This window comes from Nomascus leucogenys, unplaced genomic scaffold (genome assembly GCF_006542625.1).
Source record: "Nomascus leucogenys isolate Asia unplaced genomic scaffold, Asia_NLE_v1 001857F_22332_qpd_obj, whole genome shotgun sequence".
In the NCBI taxonomy this organism is placed as follows: domain Eukaryota; kingdom Metazoa; phylum Chordata; class Mammalia; order Primates; family Hylobatidae; genus Nomascus; species Nomascus leucogenys.
Window position 1 is genome coordinate 1 of NW_022096009.1, and position 22,442 is coordinate 22,442.

General features: G+C 57.6%; 1 protein-coding gene across 2 annotated transcripts; it reads right to left on the reverse strand.

Moving 5' to 3' along the window:
* Nucleotides 1-1,091: 1,091 nt before the first annotated feature.
* LOC115833790 (TBC1 domain family member 3G-like) lies at nt 1,092-15,319 on the reverse strand. 2 transcript variants are annotated; one of them, XM_030808619.1, is made up of 14 exons: nt 15,210-15,319; nt 14,860-14,932; nt 14,615-14,697; nt 13,285-13,324; nt 12,732-12,812; nt 12,174-12,281; nt 6,850-6,959; nt 5,551-5,599; nt 4,905-5,025; nt 4,097-4,191; nt 3,640-3,711; nt 3,077-3,176; nt 2,558-2,707; nt 1,092-1,585 (listed from the first exon to the last, which is right to left on the reverse strand). In XM_030808619.1, exons 2-14 carry the CDS (start codon nt 14,929-14,931, stop codon nt 1,092-1,094), a joined length of 1,575 nt encoding a protein of 524 aa, XP_030664479.1. In that variant the 5' UTR covers nt 14,932; nt 15,210-15,319. The 2 variants fall into 2 exon arrangements, with proteins under 2 accessions (XP_030664479.1, XP_030664477.1); XM_030808617.1 differs by lacking the exons at nt 3,640-3,711; nt 4,097-4,191; nt 4,905-5,025; nt 12,174-12,281; nt 12,732-12,812 and adding exons at nt 7,279-7,386; nt 7,838-7,918.
* Between the last annotated feature and the right edge of the window lie 7,123 nt (nt 15,320-22,442).

A 22,442-nucleotide genomic window follows, 5' to 3' on the forward strand; every position in this document is an offset into this window, starting at 1 on the left:
AGATGGGGCGGCCGGGCAGAGGCGCCCTCACTTCCAGATGGGGCGGCTGCGCAGAGGCGCTCCTCACTTCCCAGACGGGGCGGCCGGGCAGAGGCGCCCTCACATCCAGAAGGGGTGGCCGGGCAGAGGCGCCCTCACTTCCCAGATGGGGCGGCTGGCAGAGGCGCTCCTCACTTCCCAGACGGAGCGGCCGGGCAGAGGCGCTCCTCACTTCTTCACAGACGGGGCGGCCGGGCAGAGGCGCTCCTCACTTCCTAGATGGGGTGGCGGCCGGGCAGAGGGGCTCTTCACTTCCAAGACGGGGCGGCCAGGCAGAGGTGCTCCTCACTTCCCAGACGGGGCGGCCGGGCAGAGGCGCTCCTCACTTCTTCCCAGATGGGGCGGCCGGGCAGAGATGCTCCTCACTTCCTAGATGGGGTGGCGGCCGGGCAGAGGCGCTCCTCACTTCCCAGACGGGGCGGCCGGGCAGAGGCGCTCCTCACATCCCAGACGATGGGTGGCCGGGCAGAGGCGCTCCTCACTTCTTCCCAGGGAGTTTACTGCAGCGGGGGCCACAGAGGGAGGGAGGGAGGGAGGGAAGGAGGGAAGGAGGGACGGAAGGAAGGAAGGGAGAGAGGGAGGGAGGGAGGGAGGGGAAGGAAGCCCTAATGATGTTTTGTAGTAGCATGGCACATAAGAAATTCAGGCCGGGTGTGGTGGCTCACACCTGTAATCCCAGCAATTTGAGAGGTCGAGGCGGGAGGTTCAGGTTCACTTGAGTCTAGAAGTCTGAGACCAGCCTGGGAAACATGGGTGGACCCTGTCTCTAGAGAAAAGTCAAAGAAATTAGCCAGGCATGGTGGCGTGTGCCTATAGTCCCACCTAGTCAGGAGGCTGAGGCAGGAGGATTGCTGGAGCCCATGAGTTCCAGGAAGCAGTGAGCCATGATTGCACCACCGCACTCTAGCCTGGGTGACAGAGTGAGAGTTTATCTCTTAAAAAAAATTGAGAAATGTAACATGAGTACAATCCTATTAACTAAATATTAAGGCCCTGAGGTGGGAGTGCACTGCTCCTCGTCCCTCGCTGCGAAGGAGGTGTCCTGGTGGGAATCAGTGCTGGGTGCACTGCAGGGCCCGGAAGTGCATGCCCACGTTGTTCAGTTTGGCGAAAGCCAATCTCACTCCGTCGGCAGAGTGTTCAGCCTGCCAGCAGGTGGCCAGCTGGTCCTCCTGGGATATGGCACGGACCCTGCAGCTCTGTTGGAAATCATAATGGGGAACCAAGGGTCCCCTACATCCCAGGTCCGTCGGGAGACAGGGCATGGAGTTCCACCGCAGCAGTCTCCAGGAACCCTGAGGTCCTCCCTGAGCCAGGGCCGGGCTGAGCACACACTGAGTGCCCACAGGGTAGGTGTCTTCCCGGACAGCCCCACCAGGACGGGGTGTGGAAGAACGAGGTGCCCTTGGCAGGGAAGCTGACCAAATGGGCTGCTGGAACTGGGCTGGTGGGCCTGGAGGGGCCTGCCTGTCCCCCTTGCAGAGGGTCTTGCCACCACGTGAAGCTGGCACAGGCCTGGGTGCCGAGGACCCTTGCTCGGCTTTGGCTGAAAGGAAAACAGACGTGGTCAGCGTCTCCAGGGAGCCCATGCAGGCCTTTCCGGGCTGGGCCCCACCTGCCTGCATCTCTGTAGTCCTCGGGGTCTCTCTGTGGCCCCCCGTGGCCTGACACTGAGGACAAGCCTGTAGTCTGCTGATCCCAGAGGGGGGGGTGTGTGCTGCCTGGCGTGGGGAAGCTGTCGTGGCATGGCGGGTGGCTCCTGGGACTGCCCCCAGGGTTGGGACTGGCTGTGGGTTTCCTGCCACACACATTCGTCCAGGGCTGTTGGGCCTGAGATACAGCCCCCAGTCAGAACTCAGATGGGAGGGTCCTTGGATGTCATCCAGCCCCTTGCCACCTCACATGGGGACCCGTCTCTGCGGTGGGTTTTTTGGGCCCGGACATGGGTCACCCTCTGCCCTCCTGGGCTGCCCAGTCCATGCCAGGACTGACTGTTCCCACATCGGGCTGAATTCTTGGCTCTGGCTCTGGGCCCGGGGTCCCGCCTGTGCCCTCTCCCTGAATGCTCTGGGGGTCAGGGACCCCCAATTCCTTGTCTCCCTGGCTTAAGGCTTGTTGTCCTGGCAACCTTGGTGGAGCGTGCAGGAGTGAGGGGCCTCTGCTGCTCTCTGAGGCTGTGGGTGCTTGCAGGGAGAGGCAGGGTCTCCCACAAATGGGTCTGGCTCCTCTAGTAACTTTGAGGGCCCTGTGAGGGGGAGAGCGTGGAAAGTGGGGGGGCTTGAGGGAGGGTCTTGCTCACATCCCCCTCCTGCGTGCACAACACGTCCAGTACACAGGCACTGAGCGCCTGCCCTGAGGACCGGTGGGCCTCCTGTACTTTCTTAAGAGTCCAGGAGGAAGAGGAGGAAGAAAAGGTGAAGAGGAAGGCCCAGGTAGTAGGATTGTGGGTCCCAGGCACTCCCCCACTATTGACTGCCCCAGAGGGTGACATGGGAGGGGACACGGCACTGGAGCCCACCTGGGGGTGGCAGGTCCGCTTGCTTCCTCCCTCGTTTGTTCACAGAGGCCCTGAGGTGCTTGAGCACCGTGTCATCATCCCTGGCCCAGTGATGGCAGAACTGGCTCGCGATGCATGCGCACAGGCCGGAACTGGTCTCCTTGAGGCGCTCTAGGGACAGGGTGCACATCAGGCCAGAAGAGTTCCCTGGCAGGGGGCCAGCCCATACCCCGTGGCCACTTCAGCCTCTCACTGGGTGGTGCTGGATCCTTTTGTGGCCACCCCAGGGGTCCAGATGTGCACAGGAGGCTGTGACTGGGGGGCGACCTGGGCAGGGAAGTGCCCGCCACACTCCTGACTTTCATCTGGGTCATGTGGGGGATGGGCTCGCTGTCACAGTGCCCTTCCCGGCCCACCTGGCCAGACCTCCCTCTGAGCCAGAACAGGGGACCGTGAGGACAGTGTGAGGAAGCTGCCCTCGGGCCAGTCGGGGTCTGACCCCGGGGCTCCCCAGGCCCCACTGGGCACACGTAGACTTACTCTTCTGCACCTCGAACGCAATGCTGGTCATGGGCATCAGTGCTTCTTTTCCTTGTAGCAGGTAAACGTCCCACAGGCGCAGGGTCAGCCCGAGAGAGATCTGTGGAGACAGCAGGCGTGGGAGAACCTGGCCCTTCCAGGTTGGGGCTGCTGGCTTGAGCTGTGCCCATTGGGGTTTCAGTCCCCAGAGTCAGTGGCCTTCCCCATGAGCGTCGCCTGGGCCCTCCAGGACGCTGGGTCAGGCAAGGTCTTGCAGCTCCTCATGGGGGGCACTCATATGAGTGGAGATGTGGCTCCTGGAGAGAGGGGCTTGCCCAGCGCTTGAGGCTTCCCTGAGCCCTCTCAAGTCGGGTCCTGGCCCAGTCTGCCCATGAGGCTGGGCCCGAGCCCCAGCCACTGCCCTGGGATGACCCCTCTTGGGCAGAGGGTTTTGCTTGCGTGTCCTTCGGGGACCCACCTGAGCCTCCTGTGCGCTGGGGGTGAGCCAGACTGCCGGACTGAGGAAGCAGGGCACTGCAGGGCAACGAGGGTCCCTGAGCCAGGGTCTCCCTATGCCGCCTTACCTTCATTAACGTCCGGAGAAGCCAGCCTAACGAGAGATGCTGCCCGCATAGACCAGCGTCTATGTCCTGGTCCTGATGGGAGCAACAGAGGTGCTCAGGCCACTGGGCTGCCCTAAAAACCTCCCTCTTCCAGGGCCTCTGAAGAACCTATGCCTAGTGCAGAACACTGGGCAGTGTCCAGGGCTCCCCGCGACACCGTCCCCTTCCCACACTCTCGGTGGACACACTGCCCTTTGCCCTGCTCTGCGGGAGCTGGGGCCCCATCCCTGTGCCTCTGTCTCCTCCAGGGCAGGAAAGGAAACCAACTCCCAGCCCATGGAGAACCCGGCATCCCAGGTCAGGCCCTGGCTGGGACTCAGCCAGTCACCAGCCCCACGAGGGGCTCCAGCCCCCCTGCTCCTCCAGCCCCATGGGATGCAGGGCCTCTGGGGAAGAGCCGAGGGGACCATAAACTCACCAGATGCCACATGGTCTTGGGTTGTGATGTGGGTACCACATGCTCCTGATGGTCTTGGAGCCCCTGGACTGTCCCGCCATTTGGGCTGTGGAATCCTGAGAGGCCCCCAGCCCATCATGAAATCAGAGCCTTCCCCCAAGATGTGGAGCCATCAGCGGGAAGAGCTGGGCAGCTTGAGAGGCCCCCAAACCCGAAGGCCTCCCACCCTCCCATCTGGTGACCCCACCTTTCGGCCTTTACCCTGGGGAGGTGGGGCGGGAACATCCCCTGGAGCCTGGCTGGAGGTTCCCCTGGAGGCCTCCTGGGCCAGGGTGCAGAAGGGGCAAGCCTGACTTTGAGGCCACAACAGGGCAGCCAGAACAGTGTGGGTACTGGGCTTCCTGGTCATCTCCTGGAAGTGGGGTCGGGCCAGGGGACACGGGATGGCGAGATGCTGCCACCTGGGCTTGGTCGGCCCATTCGTGCGCACCAAGGGCAGCGGGAGCCCCGGCAGCTGGAGGGCAGGAGGACTCTCAGGGAGGGGAGAGTCAGCTGCACAGAATCAGAGCCGGAGGGCGTGGCTCCGGGACACAGAGGGTGGCCAGGGGAGGATGAGATGCCCTCTGCTGATGGGGTTGAAAGGTGTCTGACTTGGGCTGTGGGGGGCCAGCTGCAGACTCCTGTGGGACCCTCAGCAGAGACGTCCTAAAGGCTCCCAACGAGCTGGCGACACAAGGAGGGTGCCTTGGCTGAAAGCCGAGATCACCTGGCCACAGTGGCCGTCCCCGTGTCTGGCTGCGTGAGGCCCCAGGGGCAGCTGTTCACCTACCCTGCAGGGAGTGCCTCTCACTGGCCAGCAGCTGCACCAGGGCCCAGAATGCATCCTCCTCAGGCAGATACAGGAGGAACAAGGCGGCGATGTGGCTCAGGTTCCTGCAGTAGCCCACCTCCTGCAAGAGCCAGGGTCACCATGGAAGGACATCAGCTGGGAGGGCTGAGGTCACCTGGGAGGACTCATGTCATTGGAGAGGGCAGAGGTGACTGGACAAGCTTCCTCTGAAGAAGAGGCTTCCTCAGGATGCAAATTCATTTCATGACAAGAGCCAAGTCCATCAGGCACTTCAGCACCTTGTCCAAAATGTCTCCTGAGACCACCATCCTGCGTGTGACGCTGCCAAGCTCCCAGGCTTTGGGGCAGCCCCAGGAGGAGGGCGTCATTTCGTGTTCTGAGAAGTGGTGGTCAGGCCCAGGTGACACCAGGAGTCCAGGCTCCAACTCCTTTGTGTCTCAGCTTGACCCCTTGACACCACCCCCTTGCTTGGAGGCTTATGCCAGCGGGGAGCTGGAATTCTACCTCCTATAACCTGGTGGGTCACAAATACCAACTTTAAAAGAAGCAACGACACCCCCACCAGACACCCACTCCTGTGAATATGGAAATACGGCCCGGGAACCTCACTGCCGGGAATACTCACCGGGTTATACTCCGCATATGCCAGGAGTATGTAGAAGAGTTCCCGCTGCCTAGGAAACAGAGAAAGGGGGCTATGGTTTGGTTTGTGCAGATGCTGTTAGTTTCACTTTGTCTACAAATCCTAACAACAAATCCCATTTCACGTTCAGATGATTCACCAGAAAAGCAGTGAGCTCTTCAGGACCTGAGACTGTTGAAGAAATGTTTCAGTAAAAGCCACATCTGTGAGATGCAAATAGCCCAGTTGTACAGTGAGTTGACCGATCCATTTCACTCCGAATGATTTTTTTTTTTTTCCAGTTTGCACACACGCCAGTTCAGTCTCTGGGTGTACAATTTCTCCACAGTTCCAAACCAATGTGCGGAGTCTCCCGGCCACCGCTCCAGCCCCTCCTGGAGTGACTCCTTCATCCTCCAAGTCTCCAGAGTGGCCCCTATGCACCCAGCCTCTCCCCGATTCCTCAGCCCCTGGCCACCCAGACTGCTTCTCAGTCCCTGTGGTTTGGCCTTTTCCAGAATGGCCTAGGAATGGGAATGCTACTGTGGTAGCTTATTGGGTCTGGCTTCTTTCCCTTAGCAAAATGCATCTAGGATCCACCCAGGTTTGTGCGGGCATCACTGGCTCGTTCCCTTTTCTCGCTGGGTCTTCTGTTTGAAGGGAGGACCAGCCTTGCTCTCCCCATGACGTGTTGAAGGCCGTCCCCGAAGGCTCGGTGTGTGAGTGACGGTGAATCAAGCAGTGAACGTGGCATGCAGGTTTCATGTGGATGTCAGTTTCCAAATCAGTGGGTTCAATATCTGTGACACCTTGGGGACACTTGGTTCAAGTCCACTGAGCTTTGTGAGCCACTGCCCAGCTGGCTGCCAACGTGGCTGTGCCGTGTCATGTTCCCAGCAGACCTGGATGAGAGTTTCCAGGACCCATAATTCTCCCAGCGTTTGGTGCTGTCAGTGTTGTCTGGGTAGGCTCATGGGCCCTCCATCCTGCCACCCTCCCGTGGGTCCTACCACGGGTCCCCGTGGGTCAGGGAGAGCACCTTTCACCATTGTGCATGATTTTCTTTGCTGTCTTCTGTCTCCTCAGGATCCTCCTGGGCTCTGGCCCCACATGTTCCAGCCTGGCCCAGGGCTTGGAACCAGGGAGGTGCTCGGTTCATGGTGCCGGCTGCTCCCTGGGCCAGGAGAGCTCTTGGTGGCTCTGTCATCCCTCCTGGGTGACCCTGGCTTCTGCTCCAGGGAAGTCCCCATCCCTCTCATTCACCCCATCTCCGCTGGGACCCTGTGGCTCCCGTAGGCTTACTTGGCTCCATATCGACGCCTGAAGAAGACATGCTTCTGGGGAGTCCTGCTAACATCCCGGTCGATCTGATGGATGTGTTCAGATGACCTCTTGCCCTTCTCCTTCATGAGCTGTAGGGCAGGGCCAAGAGGAGGAAGCAGCCTCAGAACACATGGAAGACTCCCTGCCCCAAATGGCAGTCAGCCCACGGTCAGCACTTCGGGAAGGAAGGTTTCCTTCTGCAGAAAGCTGCTTTTCGGCTTGTTATTGAAGCCAGGGAGGGTCACCAGAGCCGAGTCTGTCTGTGGTGACTATGCCACCGTCCATGCCCAGGATGTGCATCTGACCATCCTCCCCCATGCCCCCCAGGGTGGGTTTGATGTTCCTCCAGCTGGAGACCTGGGCGCCTGACACGGCCTGTCCCGTTTGTTGTGCTCTGGCTGAGGGTACCTTGTATTTGCCGGGGTTTTTTGATTTGATTTCCTGAACGTTCAGGAGGACTGACCATGCCCGGCCCTGGATGTTCCTGGGAATCCCCTTGTATGTGCGACCTATGAGCTGTGGGCAGAAAACAGTCTGGTGTTACAGGCCACGGGGTGACCCCAGTGAGGACCAGAGCCCGGGGATTCTGGGAATTGTCGGTTTTGGCCCCATGATTCCTCAGTAGAGGTGAGATCGAGCTGGGACAGGGTCTCCCTTCCCAGGACTGAAAGAGTGGATGGACACTCAGAGTCAAACTCTGATCTGAACCTTTTTCTTCCTTCGGGTCACCAGGGCATCCCTAGCCTTCAGCTCCAGGTGGTCCCAGCCCTAGATTCAGATTCCCTCCCAGCAAGGTGACGCTTGCACGAATAGGCAGGAAAACTGGCGACCAGGCCTGCAGTCCTCTGGGCGAGGACAGTGTGCCATGCGCCCTCTGAGAGGCTGACGGTGCCAGGCCACAGCCATGGGTGCCTGTCCCCTGTCTCTGCAGAGAGTGCTTCCGGGGGCCTCTCCCTCCACACATTACCTTTTCGCTGTTCTTGTACGTCTCCCATTTGCCCAGCATCTCCAGCCACTTGCTGTTTCTCCTTGTCTCCCGCCGAATTCGCTGTCAAATGAGGAATGTTGGAGTTAGTGGAGCTGCCGGGCTTCCCAGAGCTGCCTGTGGATGCTGGGTCTTGGGCTCTGGAGCCCTGGTGGGACCCAGCTGGAAGGAGCCAGGGAAGGGCAGACCCTAAGGGCTGACAGCCTTTGAGCAAATGAGCACCAGTGGGCTGGCTTTGGGACCCCGGGATGTGCCATCCTCAGGCCACAGACACACCAGTCTTAGGTCCCAGCCTCTAGGTGGGGTCCCAACACAAGCGGGAAGCCACCCCCAAGCCAGGACTGTGGTTCTCACTTTGGAATTTTATCAAACTGCCAAAGTTAAATCAACCTGGGGACAGGTCTCTGCTCCCTCTCCCAGTGACAGTGTTGTCCTCACCCGCCAGCGCCCAGGCCAGCTGCTTCCTCTGCCTCACTGACCACCCACCCAGTCCCTACGTCCCTGGACCAGCCCCTCCATGCATCAGGCTCTTACCTTTGCCTCCCGTGCAGTCAGAGGAGGCAGCTCCGTCTAACTGTAAGGCAACCCAGGCAGAGCTGAGGACCTGCACAGGGCCTGGAGCCGCCCCAGCCTGGGAGCCGACCCACAGAAAGGACTGGCTCTGTCCCTACCCAGCTCAGGGCTCAGCCCAGGAGAAGGCACAGGGAAGGGAGGACAAGGGCCTTCCTGTGGGGCTGACTCCCAGGAGGGGCAGGACCTGGGAGAAGAAGGAGTGCAGGGACAGCCTGGCCGGGGTTGCCGGGGCCCCTGGCGTGGGGGGTGGTCAGGCTGCACAATGGGGCTGCCCATCCTGGACTCGAGGTGGTGCTTTCTGCTGGAGCTGAGAAAGGTCAGCCCTGAGATGGGATGGGGGCCGCCCAGGGTGGGCGACCGGGCCCTGACAGGAATCCCTCAGGGATCGACCACATCACCCCGCCAGGGTCAAGGGAGGATGCCCTGAGACCTGCCCGGTGTACTCTGGGTGCACCAGGGCCCATCCCACTTGACAGCCCCAAGGCTCTTGCAGGCTCTGACCTCCCGGCATCCACCTGCCTCTCCCTGCATCTGAGCCACACACCCTGCGTTTCAGAAGTGGCACGGCTCATCAGCTCCCTCCCACCCTACGTCCCCCGGGATCCGCTGTCTCTCCATCCTCTGATCCCTGAAGGATGGGCTTCAGGCTGGGCTCCTCTTACCTGGCCCCAGATCCCTTCCCAGCACCAGACCCAGGGTCTTCAGTCCCAAGCCCTGCTGCCTCCCCGGCCTCACCCTGAGATGCCCAGAGTGGGGCCCTGCCCATCTTCTCCCCCATTCTCTTAGGGCCAAAGCCCCCACTGTCCCCACACCTTTCCCCCTTCCCCATGGGGACAGTGAGGGCTGTAGCTCTAGGGAAATGGGGGAGGACAGGGGCAGGTGGGCTCTGAGAGACCTGCTGGACAACAGCCCCGAGGCTGGGCCAGGTGTCTCCTCACCCTGTGGCCACAACCCTTGGATCTCACTGGGGTTGTCTCCTGGTAGACAGGCCAGACCCTCAGGCTGCCCCGCTCCTCTTGTGCTGACTTGCCGGCAGAACTGCTGAGAGCCCAGGGACCTGACCTAGCCCAGTCTCCATTCCCACCGGCTCCCTAGATGGGTCTTGCCCCTCTGGCCTAACAACAACCACGGGTTGGACCTGCAGGGGATCCAGGGGGGAGTTCTGACCCTGGAAAGGAGGTTGACCCGAGCTGGCGAGACATGTCCTGTGTCAGAAAGGCCTTTCTAAAAGCAAACCCATCCCTGAGCTGAGACAGATGTTTTAAGGGTGAGGGAGCACAGAGGACTCACTGCATAATCCCCAAGTAGTCGATGTTGCCGTAGATCCCAACAAGCACAGGCCCCTTGTCCTCTGGCAGCCCAGCTCGGTGCCCCTGTAACCCAGAGGGAGCCTTGGTGAGGGTCCAAGGTAAAGGGTGCAAGGGCCTGGGGGTGTTGGCCACCCGTCCCTGCTCTGTGCTCCTAGGGAACCCAGGACCCTTTGACCAGGGCACACTGGAAGAGCCCTCCCTCCAAGAAGCAGACCGAACTGTACCTTTGCATATTTTCTGATGATGTCCTCTCGCTCCTGCGCCTGCCAACTATCCACATCCTCCACGTCCACCCTGTGAGACAAAATTGTCTAAAGGTTACACTGTACCCAACAGCTTCGGAGAACACCTGAAGCGCTCCCGCTGGGCTCCCAGATGCTGGTTGGTTGTGTAACCTTCATTCCACCACTGCACTCTGGTAAAAAGGGGCCAAACCCCGTGGCCCACACCTCCATGGGTCTCTGCAGTCTGAAGCCGCAAGCAGGGGTGAGCATCTTCCCAAGGACTCGAGAAGAGTGGGACCTGGACAGAGAATCCCGTTTTCCCCTTATGCCATGAAACGGGCACATACCTGCCCTGGCAGGTTGAATGGTGTCCACCAGCCAAGGGTGAAGGGCCTGTGATGGGCTACTCTGGGGTTGTGGATGCGAACTGGGGTCAGGCACCAGAGGTCTCTGTACGATCGGCCTCCTGGGATACTCAGGGCCACAGAGATGCCCAGTTTCCTATGGGGAACAAGATCTCTCCTGACTGCTCCATTCTACCTCGATCATCACTTGGGCTACCGTGGCCCTTCCGTCTAACCAGTGAAGCTGCTTTAGGAATAACGCCATTTGAGCGGGAGTGTGTTTGGTTTTGGGGATGAGGGATGAAAATGATCTACTGCCTCCAAAGCAGCCACTGCGCTCATGGAAACCACATCTCCCGGGGAGGGACTGTGGACTCCACCATTCTGAGCTGTCCCTACAAGAGGGGCTTCATTTTCCTGGGTCACTGATGAAGAACAGTGGGTCCTTGCTCCTGGAGAACATCTAGATGGACCGTCCCTCCTGAGAATACTCAGGGCAAAAGGAAAGTGAGGCCAGACAGAATAAGAAATACTTGGGGAGAAGCCCAGTGCCTGGACCCCTTTGAACACAAGGGAAGATAGTCTCCCCTCAGCCAGCCCTCCAGGACTCCTTCACTTTCCACAACTGCCCAAGGGCAGAAGGCTCCCCACGCCACTCCCAGACAAGGGACCGTGTGTGTCTAGTGGGTCCCACAGTGACCATCAGGACGCAGCTTAGGCCCCAGGTGTGTTCTGAGGACCCTTGCCTCCTCCCCACCCACAGTGGATCCATCCCAGTGTCTCTGCCAGGGCCAGGCTCTGCCCCATCGGGATCGGAAATCTGGGCAGATTTGGGATCTGGAGCAGGGAGGTCACAGGGTTGAGGCCTGAAGTCTAGCACGGCACACAGCAGGGCTGAGAGAAAAACCCAGGGTCGTGTCTGCATTTTCGGGCCGGTTACTGCCTCTCTGACCCCAGACGTCTCACCTGTCGAATGGGTACATTCGGGAACAGCACCCACTCTACGAAGCCACCGTGAGGACGAAAGAGAAAATCATCTACACAGGCAGTGTAGAACGGGCTCCCTGGGAGTGCTCAGGGATGACCCTCCTCCTCAGTAGCTGCCCAGAGGCCAACACCGCCCGCACCACAGCCACTGTCCCCAAGTCAGCCTGGAGGGAAGAGAGCAGGTCACACTCACCTGATTCTGATCAGCTGGCCTGGGTTATGTATGCCTCTCAGGGAGAAAACCTCAGGGAGAAAACCAGAAAACTGCTGCTCACAAACACCACTGCCTGTGAGTAACTGCCGTAGAACACAGAGGCAGGCCGGACAGCGGATAGGTGCTAAGCACCAGTGGCATTCTGAGGTCATGGCACGCATCACAATGGGTCCTTGCCCGGGTCAGCAGGGCCCAGAGTCAGGGTCCTCCGCTGCCTGAGGCGTCAACATGCCTGCCTGCAATGTGTTTGTGCACGTGCGTGCACACGCGTACGTGGGTAAACACGTCTGTGCACGTGTGTGTTGCTTCTCTGGCCAGGCCCGGCTGCCCCACTCGTGTGTGCACCCAGTTCCTCATCGCTGTCAGCCCCGAGGCCCAGGGCCAGCATCAGAGCATCCATGGGTGCTCCCTAACCTCAGCCCTCCCCGCCCAGGGTGGTCCTGGGATACACATAGGGGTGGAGGGAAGTGACTGCTGCTGTTGGATCTCAGAATACAAATGTTTTTCTGTCTGTGGTGACTGTATCACCATCTGTGCCCAGGGTGTTCATCTGACCTTCCCCCTCACCCCCCCCCCACCGCCAGGGTGGGCTTGGCGTTCCCTCCAGCTGGAGACCTGGACCCCTGACACAGCCTGTCCTGTTTGTTGTGCTCTGGCTGAGCGTACCTTGTATTTGCTGGGGTTTTTTAACTTGATTTCCTGAATGTTCAGGAGGACTGACCACGCCGGGCCCTGGATGTTCGTGGGAATTCCCTCGTATATGCGATCTACGAGCTGTGAGCAGAAAACAATCTGGTGTCACAGGCCACGGGTGACCCCAGTGAGAACCAGAGCCCGGGGATTCTGGGAATTGTCGGTTTTGGCCCCATGATTCCTCAGTAGAGGTGAGATCGAGCTGGGACAGGGTCTCCCTTCCCAGGACTGAAAAGTGGATGGACACTCAGAGTTGAAACTCTGATCTGAACCTTTTTCTTCCTTCGGGTCACCAGGACATCCCTAGCCTTGAACTCCAGGTGGTCCGAGCCCTAGATTCAGATTCCCTCCCAGCAAGGTGACGCTTGCACGAATAGGCAGGCAATCTGGCGACCAGGCCTGCAGTCCTCTGGGCGAGGACAGTGTGCCACCCACCCTCTGAGAGGCTGACGGTGCCAGGCCACAGCCACGGGTGCCTGTTCCCTGTCTCTGCAGAGAGTGCTTCCGGGGGCCTCTCCCTCCACACATTACCTTTTCGCTGTTCTTGTACGTCTCCCATTCGCCCAGCATCTCCAGCCACTTGCTGTTTCTCCTTGTCTCCCGCCGAATTTGCTGTCAAATGAGGAATGTTGGAGTTAGTGGAGCTGCCGGGCTTCCCAGAGCTGCCTGTGGATGCTGGGTCTTGGGCTCTGGAGCCCTGGTGGGACCCAGCTGGAAGGAGCCAGGGAAGGGCAGACCCTAAGGGCTGAGAGCCTTTGAGCAAATGAGCACCAGTGGGCTGGCTTTGGGACCCCGGGATGTGCCATCCTCAGCCACAGACACACCAGTCTTAGGTCCCAGCCTCTCGGTGGGGTCCTGACACAAGCAGGCAGCCACCCCCAAGCCAGGACTGTGGTTCTCACTTTGGAATTGTATCCAACTGCCAAAGTTAAATCAACCTGGGGTCAGGTCTCTGCTGCCCCTCCCAGTGACAGAGTGTTGCCCTCACCCACCACCGCCAAGGCCAGCTGCTTCCTCTGCCTCACTGACCACCCGCCCAGTCCCTACGTCCCTGGACCAGCCCCTCCATGCATCAGGCTCTTACCTTTGCCTCCAGCGCAGTCAGAGGAGGCAGCTCCGTCTCACTGTAAGGCAACCCAGGCAGCACTGAGGACCTGCACAGGGCCTGGAGCCGCCCCAGCCTGGGAGCCGACCCCCAGAAAGGACTGGCTCTGTCCCTACCCAGCTCAGGGCTCAGCCCGGGGGAAGGCACAGGGAAGGGAGGACAAGGGCCTTCCTGTGGGGCTGACTCCCAGGAGGGGCAGGACCTGGGAGAAGAAGGAGTGCAGGGACAGCCTGGCCGGGGTTACCGGGGCCCCTGGCGTGGGGGGTGGTCAGGCTGCACAATGGGGCTGCCCATCCTGGACTCGAGGTGGTGCTTTCTGCTGGAGCTGAGAAAGGTCAGCCCTGAGATGGGATGGGGGCCGCCCAAGGTGGGCGACCGGGCCCTGACGGGAATCCCTCAGGGATCGACCACATCACCCCCCAGGGTCAAGGGAGCCTGCCCTGAGACCTGCCCGGTGTACTCTGGGTGCACCAGGGACCCATCCCATTTGACAGCCCCAAGGCTCTTGCAGGCTCTGACCTCCCAGCATCCACCTGCCTCTCCCTGCATCTGAGCCACACACCCTGCATTTCAGAAGTGGCATGGCTCATCAGCTCCCTCCCACCCTACTTCCCCCGGGATCCGCTGTCTCTCCATCCTCTGATCCCTGAGGGATGGGCTCCAGGCTGGGCTCCTCTTACCTGGCCCCAGATCCCTTCCCAGCACCAGACCCAGGGTCTTTAGTCACAAGCCCTGCTGCCTCCCCGGCCTCACCCTGAGATGCCTAGAGCGGGGCCCTGCCCGTCTTCTCCCCCTTTCTCTTACGGCCAAAGCCCCCACTGTCCCCACACCTTTCCCCCTTCCCCATGGGGACAGTGAGGGCTGTAGCTCTAGGGAAATGGGGGAGGACAGGGGCAGGTGGGCTCTGAGAGACCTGCTGGACAACAGCCCCGAGGCTGGGCCAGGTATCTCCTCACCCTGTGGCCACAACCCTTGGATCTCACTGGGGTTGTCTCCTGGTAGACAGGGCCAGACCCTCAGGCTGCCCCGCTCCTCTTGTGCTGACTTGCCGGCAGAACTGCTGAGAGCCCAGGGGCCTGACCTAGCCCAGTCTCCATTCCCACCGGCTCCCTAGATGGGCCTTGCACCTCTGGCCTAACAACAACCTCGGGCTGGACGTGCAGGGGAGCCAGGGGGGAGTTCTGACCCTGGAAAGGAGGTTGACCAGAGCTGGCGAGACATGTCCTGTGTCAGAAAGGCCTTTCTAAAAGCAAACCCATCCCTGAGGTGAGACAGATGCTTTACGGGTGAGGGGAGCACAGAGACTCACTGCACAATCCCAAACGGATCCATGTGTTCAAACATTCCGATAAGCACAGGCCGCTTGTCCTCTGGCAGCCCAGCTCGGTGCCCCTGTAACCCAGAGGGAGCCTTGGTGAGGGGTCCAAGGTAAAGGGTGCAATGGCCTGGGGGTATTGGCCACCTGTCCCTGCCCTGTGCTCCTAGGGAACCCAGGACCCTTTGACCAGGGCGCACTGGAAGAGGCCTCCCTCCAAGAAGCAGACCGAACTGTACCTGTTGATATTTCCTGATGATGTCCTCTCGCTCCTGCGCCCGCCAACTATCCACATCCTCCACCACGTTCATCCTGTGAGACAAAATTGGCTAAAGGTTACACTGTACCCGACAGCTTCGGAGAACACCTGAACCGCTCCCAGTGGGCTCCCAGATGCTGGTTGGTTGTGTAACCTTCATTCCACCACTGCACTCTGGTAGAAAGGGGCCAAACCCCATGGCCCACACCTCCATGGGTCTCTGCAGTCTGAAGCCACAAGCAGGGGTGAGCATCTTCCCAAGGACTCGAGAAGAGTGGGAGCTGGACGGAGAATCCCGTTTTCCCCTTATGCCATGAAACGGGCACATACCTGCCCCAGCAGGTTGAACGGTGTCCACCTGCCAAGGGTGAAGGGCCTGTGATGGGCTATTCCAGGGTTGTGGATGTGAACTGGGGTCAGGCACCAGAGGTCTCTGTACAATCGGCCTCCTGGGATACACAGGGCCACAGAGATGCCCAGTTTCCTATGGGGAACAAGATCTCTCCTGACTGCTCCGTTCTACCTCGCTCATCACTTGGGCTACCGTGGCCCTTCCGTCTAACCAGTGAAGCTGCTTTAGGAATAACGCCATTTGAGCAGGAGTGTGTTTGGTTTTGGGGATGAGGGATGAAAATGATCTACTGCCTCCAAAGCAGCCACTGCGCTCATGGAAACCACATCTCTCGGGGAGGGACTGTGGACTCCACCATTCTGAGCTGTCCCTACAAGAGGGGCTTCATTTTCCTGGGTCACTGATGAAGAACAGTGGGTCCTTGCTCCTGGCGAACATCTAGATGGACCGTCCCTCCTGAGAATACTCAGGGCAAAAGGAAAGCGAGGCCAGACAGAATAAGAAATACCTGGGGAGAAGCCCAGTGCCTGGACCCCTTTGAACACAAGGGAAGATAGTCTCCCCTCAGCCAGCCCTCCAGGGCTCCTTCACTTTCCACAACTGCCCAAGGGCAGAAGGCTCCCCATGCCACTCCCAGACAAGGGACCGTGTGTGTCCAGTGGGTCCCACAGTGACCATCAGGATGCAGCTTAGGCCCCAGGTGTGTTCTGAGGACCCTTCCCTCCTCCCCACCCACAGTGGATCCATGCCAGTGTCTCTGCCAGGGCCAGGCTCTGCCCCATCGGGTTTGGAAATCTGGGCAGATTTGGGATCTCGAGCAGGGAGGTCACAGGGTTGAGGCCTGACGTCTAGCACGGCACACAGCAGGGCTGAGAGCAAAACCCAGGGTCATGTCTGCATTTTCGGGCCGGTTACTGCCTCTCTGACCCCAGACGTCTCACCTGTCTAATGGGTACATTCGGGAACAGCACCCACTCTATGAAGCCACCGTGAGGACGAAAGAGAAAATCATCTACACAGGCAGTGTAGAACGGGCTCCCTGTGAGTGCTCAGGGGTGACCCTCCTCCTCAGTAGCTGCCCAGAGGCCAACACCGCCCGCACCATAGCCACTGTCCCCAAGTCAGCCTGGAGGGAAGAGAGCAGGTCACACTCACCTGATTCTGATCAGCTGGCCTGGGTTATGTATGCCTCTCAGGGAGAAAACCTCAGGGAGAAAATCAGAAAACTGCTGCTCACAAACACCACTGCCTGTGAGTAACTGCCGTAGAACACAGAGGCAGGCCGGACAGCGGATAGGTGCTAAGCACCAGGGGCATTCTGAGGTCATGGCACGCATCACAATGGGGCCTTGCCCGGGTCAGCAGGACCCAGAGTCAGGGTCCTCCGCTGCCTGAGGCGTCAACATGCCTGCCTGCAATGTGTTTGTGCACGTGCGTGCACACGTGTACGTGGGTAAACATGTCTGTGCACGTGTGTGTTGCTTCTCTGGCCAGGCCCGGCTGCCCCACTCGTGTGTGCACCCAGTTCCTCATCACTGTCACCCCCAAGGCCCAGGGCCGGCATCAGAGCATCCATGGGTGCTCCCTAACTTCAGCCCTCCCCGCCCAGGGTGGTCCTGGGATACACATAGGGGTGGAGGGAAGTGACTGCTGCTGTTGGATCTCAGAATACAAATGCTAATACTATTACCCAATGGTCTTTTGAGCGTCTCTAATGGTATCGCTTTTTCATTTCTGACATTTTAACTGGGTATTTCTCTCCATGACCCTTGGCTATTCTAGCTAGAGGATCCTGTGGGGAAAGTGCCGGGCACACAGTAGGGGCTCACTCTTCTAGACATGTTATCTAAAACCTGGCTCATCTGTCCTTCCACCCAGGGCCTAGGGCATGCCAAATTCCAGGGGCCAGAAAGAGCTTGGGATAAAATGAACCTTCAAGGGGAGGGCTTTGACCTGGGCTGAGTCTGCCTGTGCTGTCCAACTGGAGTCTCAAGTCCTGAGGCAGGATGTCCAGATGCCCCAGTGCAGGGCCCTCCTGATCAACACCTGCTCCCCTGTACTCATTAGCAACCTCACCCACCCTACTCTCAAAGCACGCTTGGCTCTCGTATCCAGGAGCTCTGCATCTGTAGATTCAGCAACAGCAGATGGAAAATATTCAGAAAATAAATTGGATGGTTATGTTTCTGTTGAACATGTGCAGACTTTGTTCTTGTCATCATTCCCTAAAGAATACAGTATCACAACCATTTTTGTAGCTTCTGCATTGTATTACATATCATAAATAATCTAGTAATGGTCTAATGTCTACGGGAGGATGTGCATAGCTTATATGTAAGTACTACGCCATGTTATATCAGAGACTTGAGCGTCCATGGATTTTGGCATTCCCAGGGACCCTAGAACTACTTCTCTGTGGATACCAAGGGATGACTGTATATACTCACTCAGGAAGGCTTCTCATTGGAGGAAGGGCCCGGTTCAGGACAGACAGGGACATCATCCCTGGACTACCGTCCATCCATCCACTCATCCATTGGCACGACCCTCTAGGACTGTCCCAATAACAGCCCTAGCAAGTGGAGACAAGAAAAAAGACTGGCTCAAAAGGTACAGCTTTTTGTGGTCTTGGAAGATGTTGTACCAGTATGAGAATAGTGGGTCAGTTTTCTCCAGGATCCAGAAAGCATATCAGGCAGGCTCGGGGAGAGGAAAGGAGCCCGACCTCTCCAGCAGCCAACAGGCCTGCGGTAGGATGGGGCTGGGGCTGGGGCTGGCCCTGTTTGTCACTTGGGCCTCATGAGGGGAAAAGAAAGAACAGGGGGCAGAGGAGGAGCATGGGGGCAGCTGGTTGCCTAAGGACAAGGGTCTCAAGGAAGGGGTATTCGTTTGTTTTCACACTGCTATAAAGAAATACTCGAGACTACATAATCGATAAAGGAAAGAGGTTTAATTGACTCCCAGTTCAGGGAACTTACAACCATGGCAGAAGGCGAAGGGGAAGCAGGCACCTTCTCCACAAGGCGGCAGGAGGGAGTGAGTGGAGAACCAGGCAGTGCCCCACTTTCAAACCATCAGCTCTCCTGAGAACTCCCTCACTATCGGGGAGCAGCAGGGGGGAAACTGTCCCCAGATCCCATCCCCTCCCACCAGGTTCCTCCCTTGACACAGGAGGATTACAATTCCAGATGAGTTCTGGGTGGGGACACAGAGCCAAACCCGTGAGGGTCTCAGTGTATCTTGCAGCTCCCTTGAGGCTGAGTACAGATCTGCTGGCCCTGCTCTACAGCACGCGGGGACTCTGCCTGTGTGCCCCTATCTGCTCTTCCTGGGGGTGGTGGCTGCTTCCTCAAGAGGAGGGTGGATCTGCTCTCCTGCCCACCCCTCTCCAGGGCCTTTTGGAGCCCTGGCCACGACCTCCCAGGGTAAGGCCAGGACACCGGGATCCTTGCCCTTCTTGCTGCTTGGGTGACAATCCTGGGGTCACCCATAGGCCCCGTCACTGTTCCTGCTTCTAAATGGAGAGTATTTTGGCACATCTTCCTGGCGGAGTCCGGGGCCTCATCCCTGTTATTTATTCTATCTCGGTAAAGCCAGGTGAAGACATCTGGGCAAGGAGATAGTAGAGTGGCCCCAAGGAAGGGTGGGTGGAGCGCGCTGGCCTTCAGGCTTGCCTGGACCAGGGTGGGAAGGCGCAAGGTTACCAGGAAGCAGGGCTGTCACGGCTAAAATCAGGAGGCGGTAATAATGCTGGTGGGGGGACAGGGCTGTGTGGTTGGCTTGGGGTGGGGCATGAGAGCCAAGGTTTGTCAGCACGCAGAGGGGTGGCTGACTCACAGACTAGGGGCTGTGGAACCCAGTGGTTGCCCTTAGCTCCTGGATCCTGGGAGACTTCTGGAGCCTGGATGTGGGGCAGCCAGGGGTGGAGGTGGGGCAGACAGGGGTAGGGGTGGGAGAGGAGGCCCTGCATGGCAGGGTGCAGGGTAGGAAACCGGCCAGGGGCCAGTTTGCATTGGCGGCTCCCATCCCCATCCCCACCCCCAAGGCCACCCCACCCCCACCTGCTGCAGAGATGGGCCTGGGCTGCTGTCCTCTGCTTTGGCCTCAGCAGATCACAGATGGAAGCTGGCAGCCCACTTCCTGTGGGCGCACCACTCGAGCCAGTTGCGACCTGCAATTTCTGCTTCCTGGAGTGTGAGGCGCCCACTCAGGAGAGCACGGCACACCCCACACCCCTCATTTCGAGGATGCTGGGAGGTGGGGACCAAGGTCCTGCAGCCCTGTGCTTGCGCTATGAAAGGTAGCCTAGGAGCCCTGTGTCCGCCCATCCACGTGGGGCCCCAGGAGCCTGAACAGTGGCAGAGAGATGAGGAGGGAGACAGAAGAGGAAAAGAAGGAGAGAGAAAGAGAGATGGGGAGAAGGGAGTGAGACAGAGAGAGAGAGGAAGAGAGATAAGGAGAGAGACAGAGGAGGCTGAGAGGAAAAGGAGCAGAGAGATAGGGAGAGAGACGCAAAAGGCAGAGAGAGAGACAGGGAGAGAAGAGCATGAGTAGGAGTCGGGTCACTCTCGATCCCATTCCCAGTGAAAACCGTAGGTCGCCAACACCTAACTCCGCATGCAATAAAGTCTTCTGCCTCCTGCTTACAGCCCGAGAACCCCTTCTCCGAGGAATAAAATCTTTGACCATTGCCCTTTCTCACCGGAGTTTGCTTGTGTCTTCTGATGAACCGTGATGTCTCACCTATCGCCTTCCTGGGCTCAAGGATCCATGAAAAGCGACGCCTCTTTTGGGGAAGCTCTGCAGTGCCTTCATCTCACTAGGCTCCCCAGGAAGCTTGTGAACTTGGCTTGAGCCCTAAGCAGCTGAGTATGTGCCGGGCCTCTGCTTTCTCTTTCCAGTAAGAGGGAGAACCAAGAAAGAGACTGAAGCTGGTCTGCAGAGAAGGCACTTGTGCGAACACCAGGAGATGAGGTGCCTGAGTTGTCTTCATTTCTCCTAAAAACACGCATTTCCTCCCAGGCCACCCTAGTGAGGGCATGAAGCACAGCGTGTGTGTGGTGTGTTGTGTGGTGTGTGTGTGCTGGTATATGCATGTGTATGTATGTATGTGCGTGTGTGTGTGCAGGTATATACATGAGAATGTATTTATGTGTGTGCATCTGTGTGCGTGTGTGTGTAAGTATATGCATGTGTATGTATGTGCATGTGTGTGTGCATGTGTGTGTGTGTGTTGCAGGGCTTTACAGTGGACAGGATGTGGGAGGGCAGCTGCAGCTCCAAGCTGCAAGTCTTTCTGATAGAATGGTTAAGATTCCCTGGACCACAGAAAGAGTGTTTTCATTTGCACCTATTTTTATTAGCATTTAAACCTGTATTCTTCGTAGCATGTAAAGCTTAAGTTGCTTAACTATTCTTAGAAACATTTACACCCGCGGTCTCCAAACTTTTTGGCACCAGAGAGCAGTTTTCTTGAAGACAACTCTTCCACGGACCTGGGAGAAGGGGAAGGGATGATGCAGAGATGGTTCAAGCCCATTACATTTATTGTGTGCTTTATTTCTATTATTATTTCACTGTAATATATAATGAAATAATTACACAACTCACCACAATATAGAACCAGTGGGAGCCCTGAGCTTGTTTTCCTGCAACTACATGGTCCCATCAGGAGGTGATGGGAGACAGTCACAGATCATCAGGCATTAGGTTCTCATAAGGAGCATGCAATCTAGATCGCTGGCATGCGCAGTTCACGGTTGGGTTCTATGAGAATGTAACGGCAGCACTCCCCTGACAGGTGGCGGAGCTCATGCGGTAATGCGAGGGATGGGGAGCAGCTGTTTCTACAGATGAAGCTTTGCTCACTGGCTGGCTGCTCACCTCCTGCTGTGTAGCCTGGTTCCTAACAGGTGGGGACTCCTGATTTACCCAGTAAGATAAACACATTTTTATGTTAATTGAAATTATTCACCCTGCACCACCCAAAATTACCTTGCATACCTCACCCACCCAAGGGTCCGGTAGTGCACGTTGGGAGCTGTAGACAGTAAGCCTGGAGCTCCATGGAGCATTCCATCTCTCCACCATCTGTGGGCTAACAGGCTGCGTTAGCTTCCTAGGGCTGTTTTACGGTACCACAGACTGGGCACCTTCAACAACAGAATGTTACTGTCTCACAGTACTGGAGGCCAGGAGTCCAAGATCAAGGTGTCAGCAGGGTGGGTATTTGTTTTCCACTGGACTGTTGATACATTCTTAGAAGGTTTTTGGTTGCTGTTTAGGTTAATTTCTCTTCCGTTCTGCAATTGTTCTCTTTCGGTGCTCCCTGATATTTTTCTTCTTGAAGAAGTAGCTAGTTAATTTTGTATTTTAAAATTCTTCCCCTCACCCCAAGAACTTCTGCCTTTATAATTGTTTCTCTCTTCATTTTTATTTTATACATGATATGTGGCTGATTATATTGTTTCTGTCTGTACAGATGGAGAGTTAAGGGAATAAAGAGGACAGACAGACTAGAATTACCTGAAACACTGAAATGCTGTGATTTGTCCGAAGTCATACATGCATTACCTGACCAGAACATATGTGCTTTTTTCTCTAGAAGTATTTTGTCATTTTGAATAAAATAGGCCTTCTGATCTACCTGAACGAAGTTGACACTTTCAGAGGTTTTCAGTGGTGAAGAAAAACTTGGAACAAGGAGATAGCTTGCACAAACAAAGAAAAAGCCTCATCTCTTCGGGACACTCCTTTAAGGCCAGTGGTCATCACCAGGGGCAGATTAGCCCCCCTTTTACCCGGGCTGGGGACCTCCCACCTTCCTCCTCTACAGGTGTATCGCCTTAGAAATCTTCTGGCCATCTCACGGTCACCCAACACATTTTCTCCTTCCAAGCCTCTGCAGTCTCGGGTTTGTCTGTATTTTTCTTCTTATAACTTACCTTGCTACCTAGCCAGCCTGGATCTCATAGGAAATTAACGGAAATAGTCCCAACATTGGGCCTTTCCTGTGCCCCTGTCTTCCTGCTGTATCCTGGCAAAATGCCAGCCCAATCCACAGTCTGTTGTTGTTCTTCTGTATCTGAGGGCTAAAGAAAAAGCACCTAGTCATAGATTAACCCTGTTTTAAAGTAACTATTACGTATTTTCAACCTCATCTGAGTACTCAGCCTTGCCTGATGCCTTTTGCTGGCCCAGCCCTGTTTAGT

What these genes read in the sequence shown, in the direction of transcription:
- LOC115833790 (XM_030808619.1), bottom strand. Translation starts at nt 14,931, where the DNA reads ATGAACGTGGTGGAGGATGTGGATAGTTGGCGGGCGCAGGAGCGAGAG. An exon ending in AGGCGTCGATATGGAGCCAA is followed by an intron (nt 5,600 to 6,849) that starts GTAAGCCTACGG and finishes TCTGTTTCCTAG; the next exon opens with GCAGCGGGAACTCTTCTACA. An exon ending in AGCGGACCTGCCACCCCCAG is followed by an intron (nt 1,586 to 2,557) that starts GTGGGCTCCAGT and finishes TTTTCCTTTCAG; the next exon opens with CCAAAGCCGAGCAAGGGTCC.